Raw genomic sequence first — 13,920 nt, forward strand, 5'->3', positions numbered from 1 at the left:
ACAGACTAAGTGAGCTCCAGTTAAGCGAAAAGGATCTTTTCTTTGACGATGGCTAGACAGATTGCTTACATAGAAACATATGTTTTTCAAAAAACCTTAAAAGGATTCAAAAGACACTTGGGTCAAAATTCAAATTTTCACGATTTTTCAAAAATAGCAGATCTACAAGCTCGCAGCGCGGCACTGAGAGCTTGTATATCTGCTATTTCTTTTATAGTTAAAGCATAAATTAATAATACACAATAATGGGTTAACTGGTAGTTGGAACTTGAGCTAAAGAATTTAAAGAAAGGTAGCATTTCAAAACTGAGTTTATCATCAACGACATCGAGTGCAACCATTCTAATTGACAAATACACTCTCTTCAAAAACGAACTGAACATGTATCATTAATAATCACCCGTGACAAGTTTACCCTTTAAACTTGCATAATAAGTAACTGATTTGATATGTATGCCTTATTAACTTACAATGTGTGTATTCATCTTCAATCTGTGGAGGCTCTGGTTCCTCCTGGACCAGACTGGACCTCCTCTCCTGCGGTTCATAGAAAACCTCCTCTTTACACTCAGGGAGGTCCAGGGAGTCTAGGCAAAGGAGAAAAAGGTTTAAACTTCACATTTTTCGATGTATCTTTTTTTTTGCGACCGTAGCCTAGGTAAGTTTACTATGAAAGCGGTCACAGCTTGTATGTGTGTATCTGTCTGTCACGCCTGACACTGTGGTTCTATGGGTTTGTCGCTCTGATGTCACTTGTCATGTCAGGGGAACCACTCTTAACAGAATGGGTTTGCCGCTCTGACATCACGCTCTGGCTTGATGTCCCTTTTATGCCCCTATATGGAGATTGCTGATGTCATCACGAGTCACACTTGCAAAGTAATTACGTCCTTGTCTGCTTTATGCCCATATATGGAGATCCCTGTCCCGATGTCATCAATATTAAGTGCATATCTGGGAATGCCCATATATGGGCATGTTCTGACATCACATTGTTGACTATCATGCAGGGGTCTCCATATATGGGTTACTGGTCCGATATGCATCACTGGCCAGATGGCCAAGAATTGGCAAGACCTCACGCATGTCGCCCTGATGTGTCTTACTAGTTATTAATATTCTTTTAACTGTCGTAACTAGAACTTTCCCTAATGTTCCATTTCAAAACCATAATTCTCTAAGACATCAGCTGCAACATGCTTCTCTTCAGTTCAGTTCAGTTTAGATTCAGCATTTGGACAAAGAATGCTGAAAAGGGGGTCAGAGAGAAGCATAATGCTTATAAAGCCATACTCCTGGAGTGTGAGTGACTAAATAACTGATTAAATATGTTTTCATTATTAACCTACAATGTAAATGTTCCTCTTTGATCTGCGGAGGCTCTGGTTCCTCCTGGACCAGAAGGGGGCTCCACTCCACTGGGGCGCATTCATCGAAAAACCCCTCTCTACACACAGGGAGGTCCAGGAAGTCTAGGCAAAAGACAAAATATTGAGACAATAATTAAATGTTTGAACTTGACATTTATGCATGCAGTGTCAACTCTGGTATTCATAGCTAGTGTAACATTTGATTATGTGGTCAGTCGGAGTTGACTAATATGTAAACATGTCTTCGTAGGACCAGTGGTTACATAAACTTCACAAAGTAAGCATGCCATGTATGTACGCATACACATCATACTGTAGTGTTCTGGAGTGTTCTGGTACTTACTAACTTGAAATACCACTTCACAGATTATTTTAAAACCTATTGTCATATACTGTAACTTTAAGTAACTGGTCCTGACTAATTCTCATAAGATGGCACCATTTCTATCTACTCACCCCGTGTCTTCTTCTTCTTCTTCTTTTGTGTCTCAGAGGGCAGTGGATAGATGCCTGGAAAAGGAAATATTTGAGATGTAAGCATGATTCAAGAGAAAATATTCTTTTTAGTTTTTAGTTTCGAAATGAATAGGACTGTCCCAATTACTTTGAAGCATCATTCAATGCCACAGGGGTCTCGTTTGGCACTGGCCTACTCAGGAATGATATACCAGTAAGACTCCCTAATCGGGAGATAAGCGACCGTTGGTCGCTTATCTCCATAAATAGGCCAAAAAGTAGTTTGTGCAAAATCGTCCTGATGGTGGCGCTAGATGGGACAGATGCGTTGTGATTACATGACTGTAGAGATACTGTGTACTGGTGTGCATGATTTTAGGGCAAAATCTGTAGGAGCAGGGTGACTGTAGAGATACTGTGTAGTGGTTTGTGTGATTTTAGGGCAAATTCTGTAGGAGCAGTGTCCAAAAATGTGTTTTTTAAAAATCAGCCAGATGGTGGCGCTAGATGGGACAGATGCATTTTGATGACATGACTGTGTAGTTATGAACAATAGCTAATGTATACAATTGAAAGTGAAAGAGATGACCTTTTTAACATTCCAGCATTTACAAAAGCAGTTTCTGTTAGCTAAAGGGTGGGCATCTGTATTTATGGTTGCTAATATGTGGCTATTGTTCTGAGGTTTCAGCAATGATCACCTGACACTTAAGCATGGAGGCTCATCCTTCCTGGACTCCCTGGTGTGTGTGTGTGTGTGCGTGTGTGTGTGTGCGTGTGTGTGTGTGTGTGTGTGTGTGTGTGTGTGTGTGTGTGTGTGTGTGTGTGTGTGTGTGTGTGTGTGTGTGTGTGTGTGTGTGAGAGAGAGAGGACAGTGGCAACATTCCTTGCCACTTGGCAGGTCACACATTATGTTTGAGAGAGAGAGAGAGTGTGTGTGTGTGTGTGTGTGTGTGTGTGTGTGTGTGTGTGTGTGTGTGTGTGTGTGTGTGTGTGACACAGAGAGAGCAGCCCCGTTGGGGTGGTCATTTGGTCATTTTTGCACATTTGGTAATTTTTTACACCTGGGGGTCCCCCAGGGACCTGGGGGTCCCCGAAACTCCGGGGGTCCTTGGAGGTTGTAGTTTGGCAGGCAAGGAGTGTGTGTGCAAAATCTGGCATGGATCGGGGCAACGGTTGCAGAGATATGAGCAGGGCAAAAGTGTGACGTGTGACAGAGGGAGTGACGGAGGGAGTGACGGAGGGAGTGACGGAGGGACAGCCGGTGGAGGTTTGGATAGTGTGCAAGTAACTGCGACCTACGGTCGCAATTATATTCCTTGCTTCTCTGTCCCTTTTATGCCCATATACAGAGATCCCTGATGTTATCAGTATATGTCCATTTATGTGCATGTCCATATATGGGCATATCGTCCGGGGGATTGGTGGTTCTGGAAAGTCCTTGTGCAGTGGTAAACCCCTGTGGAGAATGTCTGGAGAGAGCCAGCCTCGGGATCCAGGCATTTCAAGAAGAAAAGCCTGGGTGAGCCCCCTTGTAACTGTCACGACATTTTATGAATTGTAATTTTGTGCATATAAAATATATGTAGCCATTCTGATATTTTATTTTACATCAGTATTGTTCATGTCAGCTGGTTTGTTAATGCTTATCCATTATAATTATCAAGATCGCTATCAAGATTTATCACTCGTTTTCCACCGCGGATTCACTTCCTCATTTACTCATGTGAGTGGCCACTGGGCAGCAGCAGCGCAGCAGAGAGAAGTGAACAGATTTGCCGGGTAGTGTATATGGGGCATAGAATGTCCATGTTAGGCTAGCCTAGGAGAGAGCAAACGGACTGTGGAAAGTAGACTGACTTAAGTAATTAAATGACAGGTTCAGTACATCCATAAATCTCCTCTTTGGTCTTCCTCTACACCTCCGTCCTGGCAGGTCCAACCTTATCATCCTTCTACCGATATACTCACTATCCCCCCCTCTGTACGTGTCCAAACCGTGTCAGTCTGGCCTCTCTGGTTTTATCTCCAAAACATCTAACATCCTCACAAATGCTCATTATATAAGATAACCATAGTCTGTAAAATAAATATGGACAGCGGAAAGCCATTGGTTTCTATGCTGCGTAAATCGTTGTATGGGTGACGCCATCATTGTAGAAATCAACGTTCATTGGTAGAAATGAATGGATAGAATCCTATGGAGAACATGTTGCTTCTGGTGCCAGAACAGCGCAACTAGCGGCCAATCATTGGAACTTTTAATTCCGTATTTGCTTCATTTTCAGGACGACTGCACCCCTGAAGATAACACACCATTTATTACGACAATCATGAACTGCAACTGAAGAAGGCATGCAGTATGAATTTACTTGATAATAAGTACATAATACATCTGTAAAGGATACTATAGGTTTATAATTAAACAGTGTGGTAATGTGGTAACGCAGGTCGCTTACAAGCTATGTAATGCAATGTATTATACCAAAATGTCGATAATATATTGACTAACATTTGTAGGTTAATCCCACCCGTTGTTGAATGTTTTCTTTGTCAATTTGTGGTATTATCAATGGCCAAAAAATAAAAGCTTTTGAAGGACAGACCTAGAAATTAATAATAATTTTTAAAATGTGAAAATAGCAGATCTGAGTTCACAGCGCTTGTGAACTTGTAGATCGGCTATTTTTATTCCTTTTATGCGACACTTTTAAAAGGACCCCTGAATGTAAACGAGCCATAATGCTTTCTTGGGTTTAAATCCTATTAGTAGACCTTGTATCTGAATATGCAAGCTAATAAAGTATTCAATCAATCAACCGATCAAACTCTTGTTGGATGAAGTAGGCTGTTAAAAGTGGGAGAAAAGATGGACGTTTTTGAATTACCTTTAGAGGCTTTCCAATTCTGCCATTTTCTTTTGGCTGCTTGACTTCTTTGGTTTTTCCTTGGCATCTAGAAAATGAAAAACAAAGCAGAACAAAACAACATTAATAATACAATAAATACATAAAGGGAATAATAATTATATATATAGGTTGTGAGAGAGAGAGAGAGAGAGAGAGAGAGAGAGAGAGAGAGAGAGAGAGAGAGAGAGATGCAATTCGTACATCATCTAGGATATGACAGTGGTGTCAAGCTAGCCTGGAAACCAGACAAATCTGCCTAACCCTAACTGCTGACAATACAACTTTCAGCAGTTGTATTACTCTGGCCTAGTCCTAGAATAGCTGTGATCTTATACTGTACATACATTTCATATATTCCAATTACACAGCTATAGATCGGCTTGGAGTCAGATATAGTCCTCTAGTTTCATATCCATTTGAAAGTTCTGGCAGAAAATGTGTGTTTATAGTCAAATATCTCCACTTTCCGAGCTGAACACGGATGAATGGACGAGGGGCCCGGAATAAGTGCAAGACTGAACTGAATCGGAATATAACAAAACTGTCTTTGGGATGCACAAATGTATTAGTCCGCTTGCCAGCCCATTGAGCCCCATTGTGAACCCGGACATATTGAGTACAGTAAGGTTTTATGTTAGAAATGTTGAGTATGGGTCCCCAGCATATAAAAACCACCGGATGCTAACTTGTATATGTTGAGCAATTTTCATAATCAGCCACTAAAGTTGGTGTCCCATTAACTTTACATTACAGGAAAAATAAGCAAAAAAATAATCTGCTTTAAGTAGCATATGAGGGGTCTAACTAGGGGTATTTCATGATTCTGAATCCATTGCAAGCATCCGTTTTGCACGAAAATCATTCCTTGGCGAAATATCGGCCTTGGTTTAGTGATTAAAAGTGCCGAATCATCACTTTTCACATGTTTCTGGGGTCCGTTTTAGCCCAAGGAATGTTTTTCATGCAAAACGGATGCTTGCAATGGATTCAGAATCATGAAATACCCCTAGTTAGACCCCTCATATGCTACTTAAAGCAGATTATTTTTTTGCTTATTTTTCCTGTAATGTAATGTTAATGGGACACCAACTTTAGCGGCTGATTATGAAAATTGCTCAACATATACAAGTTAGCATCCGGCAGTTTCTACATGCTGGGGACCCATACTCAACATTTCTAACATAAAACCTTACTGTACTCAATATGTCCGGGTTCACATTCTGGCTAGTAGACTATATGGGGCACACATGTGGCGCAGGTGGTGTGTTCAATTACCCCACACGAATAGCAATGTACCTGTCAATTGTGCTTCCGAAACATAGACTGTTCCCAAAGGAGGTTTTCATATGTTCAGTCGGTCCGTAGTGACAGAAAATGTTGTCTGTGTGACGCTTGTGGAAAAGTGGAGATATTTTACTAAACACACGTTTTCTGCCAGACCTTTCAAATGGATATGAAACTAGAGGACAATATCTGACTTCAAGAAATGAATGCTGCAGAGTAGAGATGGACCGATTGCAAAATTCTTGGCCGATACCGATCCGCCGGTTTTATGAAGGTCTGACCTGCCAAAACCGATTTTTCCGATACCGATTTCTTTAGCTAAGAACTAGAAAAATCACAATATCCAGTCTAATATGACCGTCTAGACTAGGCAGGAGGAAAGCAGGTGACAGTGTGACACATGCTTTTTTTCTCCTTTTTGGAGACGACATTGACACAGGATTATGGAATATATCCTTACATTGCAAAGGTAACCAGCACCATCTGTATTCTGTAGGCTGCCACCAAGTAGACTGGCTGCTACTTGCTAATGTTTACTTTAGTCACAGGACCAGAGCATCATGCTGTGCAGTGCCATAGACACAATTGGCATAAAACCGATATTTATGTCAGTGACCTGCCGGTCACCGATTCGGCCGGTTTTATATGATACCTGCCCATTTTTGGTATTGGCCGATACCGATGTCCATCCCTACTGCAGAGACTATAGTATGATAACCGTGCGTGGATAGGACAGATCTATGGCTGTGTGTATTTGGAATACAGGAGTGAGCTTAGGTGGTTCTGGCATCTAGTACGGATGCCTCCTGAGTGCCTTCCTAGGAAGGTCCTCGATGCACGTCCCACTGGGAGAAGAAGACCCTGTGGCAAACCAAAGACCAGATGGAAGGATTATATCTCCACACTGGCCAGGGAACACCTCTGTATACTCCCGGACTGGAGGGAGTGGAGGAAGTTGTTCAGGATAGGGAAATCCCAGTTGGAACTGTTGCCGATAAGTGGTTAAAGATGGATGGATCGATGGAAATGTATTTAAGATCACAGCCATTCTAGGGCCAAGTGGCCATACCAGGCTAGTGTCATGCTAGCAATGGTGAACATGGCTATATTATTGCATAGATTCATTTCATTAAGTTCAAACCCCTACGAGTTTAAACTGGTTTTATACTAGAGTGTAGGGATTGTATGATAACCTAGAGAAACCAGTGTTTAAACTGTTTCGAATGGTTGTTTGGTTGGTTGGTTGATTGGTTCTTTCTGAGTCCAAATAAAATCATACCAACCAAACCAAATAAAGCATCATCTCACCGCAATAGCCTCAAGATATTCCTATCGAGACTTCGGCATTGTGACGTCACAATGCAAATGTCTTGGTAGGATGTAAGGCTATCACTAGCCTTACATTAATCTTCTCCTGTAGTAGCTTCTGCTTTGATGACGTCAAAGCAGAAGCTACTACAGGTGAGAATTAATGTAAGGCTAGGCTATCACCACAACATGAGACAAGAAAATCTACATAGCAGCAGCAGCACTTGAAAGCATTACATAAAACATAACACACTGTTCAAAGTGGTCCCATCGTCAGTGCAGAACTAAATAGTACAGTGTACAGTGATTAATCCGTAGGATGCCTTCTTAACCTAGCGCGATAATGGAATCCGTAGGAGACGGGGTTGAATAAATTAGAAGGCACACACACACCTCCAAATATGTTCTTCAGCAGCTGCAGTCCGTCAGGCGTCAGAGTCGCTGGTTGATTGAATGAATTCGATGTTTGTGGTTTAGTTTTATTGGCAGTGAAAATATCAATGAATGCTGTTTATTTAAACCAATGAACAAACCCAAAAGCTGGGCTCAACTCATATGCTCAGCTGCTTTGTGTTTTCAAAACAACGCATGTTTTGTGTTCCACTTCCGGGTCGAAGTCTTGGTCGAAGTCTTGCGCTTGTCCAAAGCGGTGGTGATTTGATGTTTAGCGCCCCCTGCTGTGAAGATGTGAACAGCTCCATATAGATAGAGGCTTCATCTGGACTTTATATTGCCCAGTTTCGTTAAAGGCGACTGTCATTGCAGTGTAGACAGTCTACTACTACCAATCTATACTATAATTTTGCGAATGTCTGTCTGAGTGAGTGAGTGAGTGAGTGTCTGTCTGTCTGTCTGTCTGTCTGAAACAGCGTTTCTCCTCAGTGGCTGGAGCAATTGATCTGAAATCGCATCACCATTAGCATATGAACACACCTGACATAACTGTGAAGCCCGTTTGTCACTTTCACAAATCGTATGCTGTATATTAGCATTTTTATGGTGTATCTACTATCTATTCTGCATCTAGCATGAGGCACATCTATTCTGCATCTAGCTTGAGGCAAAATGTTTAACCAGCTCTGTGTGTGTGTGTGTGTGTGTGTGTGTGTGTGTGTGTGTGTGTGTGTGTGTGTGTGTGTGCAGGCAGGCGGGTGTGTGTGCAGGCGGGTGGGCGGGCGGGCTGGGGGGGGGGGGGGGGGCAGTATCTCTGTAGCCATTAAACAAAACGGGTTTCTTACATTGATGCTCCTACATCATGCAAGCACCAGTTAAAGTTACTTTCCATCCCTCATATACTGTGTGCACAGTGCACATCCCATAACCCACACACTGCACATCATTTTGGAGCTCATATCTTTGAACGGGTAAGGGCTAGTAATAATAATAGTAGTTAATTCGACTCCTCCTGGTTGGTTGATCACTTTCATGTCTAAATTGTATTATTGTAATCAATCCATTCACAGCTATGCAGGCTGGGCTGGCTGGCCCATTGTTACCAGAATCTGCAACATGGTAGGCCTAATGAAGAAGAACTGACTCCTTTTGACTGAAGGAAGTTCTGTGTTAATTATATTACATTATAGGTCTATTACAGATATTGTAGGTGCCAAACATGGTTATATTGGTATTTGCACTGATTTACTGGCTAATTGATGGTGATTGATGGGTGTGTCTCTGTGGGTGGCCTCCAGCGGTTATTAATGATGATGCCTCTCACCTGTCCACTCAAGGCTGGTTCTCATCATTGGAGGCAGGCAGGGTGAGCAGGGAGAGACTGTTGTTGACTGCACTTTTTGCACTATATCACTTTCACATTTGTTCTTATTTGCTCACTGTTAAATTATTTCTTGACACAAACAAGGCTCTAACTCGTTCACCTGCTACACCATCAACATGTGGAACGCCCTTCCTCAAGCCCTAAAGGAGAGCAAATCCCTAGCCTCCTTCAAAATTGGTATGAAAAGTCACCTTCAGACAGCTGCTACCCGTGACTTGTAAATAGACTAAGCCCCCATGCCCCCCCCCCCTTTTTTATTATTCTTTTTTCTGCCTTTGTATTTGATGTTATGCTTTTGAAACTGATATTATCCTAGATAAAGTACTATGTTCTATCCGTCTGTCTTTCAATGTTATATGAGATACTTAAAGTGTGGTTCCTGTGGAAATAAGCCTCGGCTTTCTAGGATCTCCTTTTAGTTGACCTTGTACCAGTGATTTGTACTGTCATGAAACTGTACTTTTTCTATTGCAAACTTCTAATAAATTCTTCAATCAATCAATCAATCAAAACATATTTATTGCATAGCAATATATTTATTGAATTGTATATTGTAACAATAATATTACGTGATGTAACCACTGAAATGAACCAATGGACCCTCAGTGTACAAATGGAGTGTCCAAACATAGATTTTACATTATAAATTGGAGTCTCAGAGATAACGGAAATATCATTAAGGGTCAAACTGAGGGTCCTTTTGGGGAAAATTAAAATGATTGGGAATCACTGTTATAGACCCGTAAATCACTGTTATAGAGCCGTAAAATATTCTCTTCAAAAGGGGGTCCGCGGGCTAATAAGTGTCAATTTGGGGGGTCCTCCTGACAAAAGTAAAGTATGAGAACCACTGTAGTTATGTTGGCGTCTTGCCGTCTTCCCTCCAGCAGGCAGCAGCGCTACCACACCGCCATCTAGCGGCGATTGAGGTGACTCGTGGTGTGGTATTTTCACTTCTTTAGTGTTTTATGAAAATGTCACTGCACTAAAAACCATTTTCGCTGCACAAAAAAAGAAACACTTGACTTCTTATGCAAATACACACTCGAAACTGGTAAAAGATAACAACAAAGCCGATCCATGTATTTTGCATTGTGTTTTTATGACGGTTTTTGTTTGCTTTTTCTCCTGCATAGTAGACTACTGGACAGGACGTGAGGTCATCGCGTCGGACGACGTGCTTTGAAAATACGCCCCGCCGCCTTTTTTGAACCCGGAAGCAACGCTGCGGCCAGAGAAAGAAAAAGTTTGAGTCTTCTGCATCATCATCATCATCTGTGTGTGCGTCTGCTTTCAGTGCTTTGCTTTCTTCTGGACAACAACAACACCAACCATGGCCTCAAACGTCAAGCGAAAAACCCGACGCACTGTGAACCAACGGCGGCCCGCAGCCACTAACAGGGTAAACTAAGTCGTTTATTTATGTTACTGTTCCTTGTGTTTAAGTCGTCTTTAGGTTTGTTGTTACTGTTAGCTCTCTGGAACCGTTACTCGCTAACAGCCATTGAGCACGGAGATATAACGTTGCTTTCCATATTTAGAAACGGCTCAGTCAAGTTCAGGTTTGTGTTGTAAAAGGCACATTACACAGTGGTCTGTTTGCTTCACGTTTCTCACTTTAACCCTGCTGGGCTGGCATCCCAGCGTTTCTCATAATTTATATTTTTTTCCCCTCCAGCCCAAAACGTTTTAATGATTATAGGGCTTGACATTAAAGGCTTGTGCTGTTGTCCAGGGCAAGTAACAAATCTTTCCGGACAAGTTTATTAAAAAGTGTCTCTTGGTAACATGGATAACAGGAGATCCGTGCACAATGCATATTTTTTGGGCAGTGGAGATCCGTGCACATTTTTGGGGGCAATATATTTGGATCTCCATGCAGTAGGACTACATGGAGATCTGTGCTATTTTCTTTTGTGCATTAGTGGTTTGCACAAAAGGAAAGGAAAAACAGAAATAGAAATGGCTGTGAAATGTCTAATTTTATCCAGACAAGTGACTTTAGTAACCAGACAAGTGAATCAAAAAGTTAATGTATTTTAACATTTTGGATATAGATATTTTTTTGATTTACCAGACTGTAAACCACAAACTAAAAGTTTTTCATCTGTTAAATTCTTAATGTACTCCCCCCTCATTTTGTTAGGATTTATAAGACATAAAACTTATGGAAAGTGGAAAAACGGTATATCTCCAACAGTTTGTGGAACAACAGTATAAGTCGGTACAAGCAATATTCAGCAGACAAAGGGAGCAGATAACATTAAAACAGACAATTGAACAAAATGAGGGGGGAGTGCATTAACAATTTAACAGATTAAAAATGACCAGTTTGTGTTTACAGTCTGGTAAATCAAAAAATATCTATATTCAAAAAATTTCAAATATGGACTTGGACTGTTATTCGTCTCAGGTACTCAATTATACTGTGTATATTTATACTTTGCAATAGTTAAGACCATTTCTTTTAAGATTGAAATAAAGAAAGATCATTTGTCAAATACTTTATTTTTTTAATTGTACAAATTTGAGGTGCCCAGATGTCCCAAGTGGCCACCTATCCTGCACCTGTGCAAGCTGTGAGCTTGTACGTTGGCTATTGTCTAATAACTAGGGGTGTAACGATACATTTTAACAGTGATACGATACGCATCATGATACATTCAATACCGATTTCTGCATTTTAAAACGATACAATACAAAGCCAAAATGGTACGATAGTTTGTTTTATTGCAAATTAAAATCGATTTTTCGATTCAGTTACTATTATTGTTACACCCCTACTATTAACCAAAGGTTCAAATTAGACATGGTTATTTTTAATGTCTTAATTACAAACTTAAGTTAAACCACACACTTTCTAAATGGTGCATGACATTATATGTCAAACAATGTATCATGCCTTGCTATGAAAGGTCCCTACCCTGTAAACAGCAGGCATTCACAAATAATGTGTGACGAACACTCAGTAACATGTTCAGTCATGGTCATGATGCAAACAATGAAATGAACTGTTAGGAATCCAGCCACAGGGATTATGTCTGATGGTCAGGACCTATAAAAGCTGGCTTTAGCTGAAAAAGTACTTGCCGTATATCCTCTAGCAACTCTAAATGACTATTATCTACAATTTTTAATTTCTAGAATCTAGAGTTGCAACAACAACCATTGAGAGCCCATACATCCGAACAGAAGTCCTATCTGATTGTATTAAACAACGTTAAACTCATCATTGCAGCTGTACAGAAAGCTTGAATTATCCTCTTTCTACCTGCAAAGTTTTTGTTTCATACAAATCCAATTCCTGTTATGAGCTACTTTCTGTCAATAAATTCCATGTAGGTGATTGTTTTTCTAAGTGTTTGAGTTTGGAAGAGCTCGTTTTCAATAATGCAACGTCTTGCTTTCTCCTGCATTGAGATATTGCTGCCTCCTGCATTGAGATATTTCGAAACAGGTGGTACGCAGGGCCGTTGAGTGATTTCCAACAATGATTTCCGCACTTAGAAAATTATCACCTGCACGAAATGTATTGACAGAAAGTAAATCCATTGTCTACATTGGCTTTTTATGAAACTAAAACTTTGTAGATAAATAGAGGATAATTCTGCTTCTGAACAGCTGCATTGTTGGTGAGTTTAATTAACGTTGTTTAAAGGACAACTTTGTTTTTCCACAACAAGGGTTCATATTTTAGATTGTAATTAGAGAAAATAAACGATGAGTGTTAAAATGTTTTCATTTACTGCTTTCTATTGTTATAGCAATTTTAGTATTTTGATTTCAGTGGGTTAGGGTTATGCCCCCGCATGCATACAAGTGGCTAAATACAGTATGTCTTTGTAGACACAATAAGCCGGAAATGTCTTTGTTACTATTTACACCAGCCCAAGTCGCATCTGCCCATGAAAGATTTCGGTGCATCTTGGAAATGGGCTTATTGTGTCTAAAAATACATATTTAGCCACTTGTACACATGCCCCCAACTTGGGGCCGGGGGCATGCATGCAAATCAAAATCGTTAAAATCACTAAAACGATAGAAAGCAGTAAATGAAAACATTTTAACACTCATCTTTTGTTTTCTCTAATGACTAATCTAAAATATAAACCCTTTTTGTAAAAAAAAAAAAAAAACGGTTGTCCTTTAATACAATAAGATATGACTTTTCTGTTTGGAGGTATGAGCTGTCAATGGTTGGTGTTGCAATTCTAGATTCAATAAATTACATTTTTAATTTAGAGTTGCTTACAGCTAGCTATATGCAACATTCTTTCTTAAATATTCATATTACAAGAGAAACAGAGCCATCTGCAGGAGCTGTTTTCCAGTGTGTTTCTTTGTTTTGTTATTTGTTAAGTAAAAGGTTATTTCTGCCCGACAGCAACGATATGAAAGCCATCTCTTCTAACCTGAAAACCTTGTTTTCCATCTCTAGGTGGTTCTGGAGAAGGTCTTGGGGCTCTCCACGGCTACGAGCAGCGGACTCGCCAGTGACCCTAATTCCTCCCTCATAGCCTACCCTGCAGGGTGAGATTACAAAATGTTATTTCAACCAAAGGTGGGCACTGCACCCGAGGCCAGTAGTTCTCAACCTGTGGGTCGAGACCCCCAGGGGGTCCCCAAATTATTTTGGGGGGTCCCCAGATGTTTAGCTTGTGGGTTAACATTGTTTTCTCACTCAACAATAAACTGAACAATATGGCATGAAGTGATGCGCTGTGAGCTTGTATGTCTGATTAAGATGGTTAAAATGATTGTGATGCTGTATTAAAGGAGTATTTGACCCCCAAAATGACTTTCTTTCTATCGATTA

At 40.6% G+C, this 13,920-nt stretch overlaps 1 protein-coding gene across 2 annotated transcripts in view; it reads left to right on the forward strand.

Annotated features, from left to right (window-relative positions):
* The first annotated feature begins 10,374 nt into the window (after nt 1-10,374).
* The window catches only part of LOC308289544 (WD repeat-containing protein 62-like), a 34,934-nt gene continuing 31,388 nt past the window's right edge, over nt 10,375-13,920 (forward strand). For both annotated transcript variants that reach the window (XM_080731255.1, XM_080731256.1), the window contains exons 1-2: nt 10,375-10,506; nt 13,543-13,634. In XM_080731255.1, coding sequence (XP_080587381.1) covers nt 10,438-10,506; nt 13,543-13,634 — 161 coding nt within the window. In that variant the 5' untranslated portion in view covers nt 10,375-10,437. The remainder of the gene's footprint in view (nt 10,507-13,542; nt 13,635-13,920) is intronic.

The sequence above is a fragment of the Nannobrachium achirus genome (genome assembly GCF_963921795.1).
Source record: "Nannobrachium achirus genome assembly, chromosome: 8".
NCBI classification, from domain to species: domain Eukaryota; kingdom Metazoa; phylum Chordata; class Actinopteri; order Myctophiformes; family Myctophidae; genus Nannobrachium; species Nannobrachium achirus.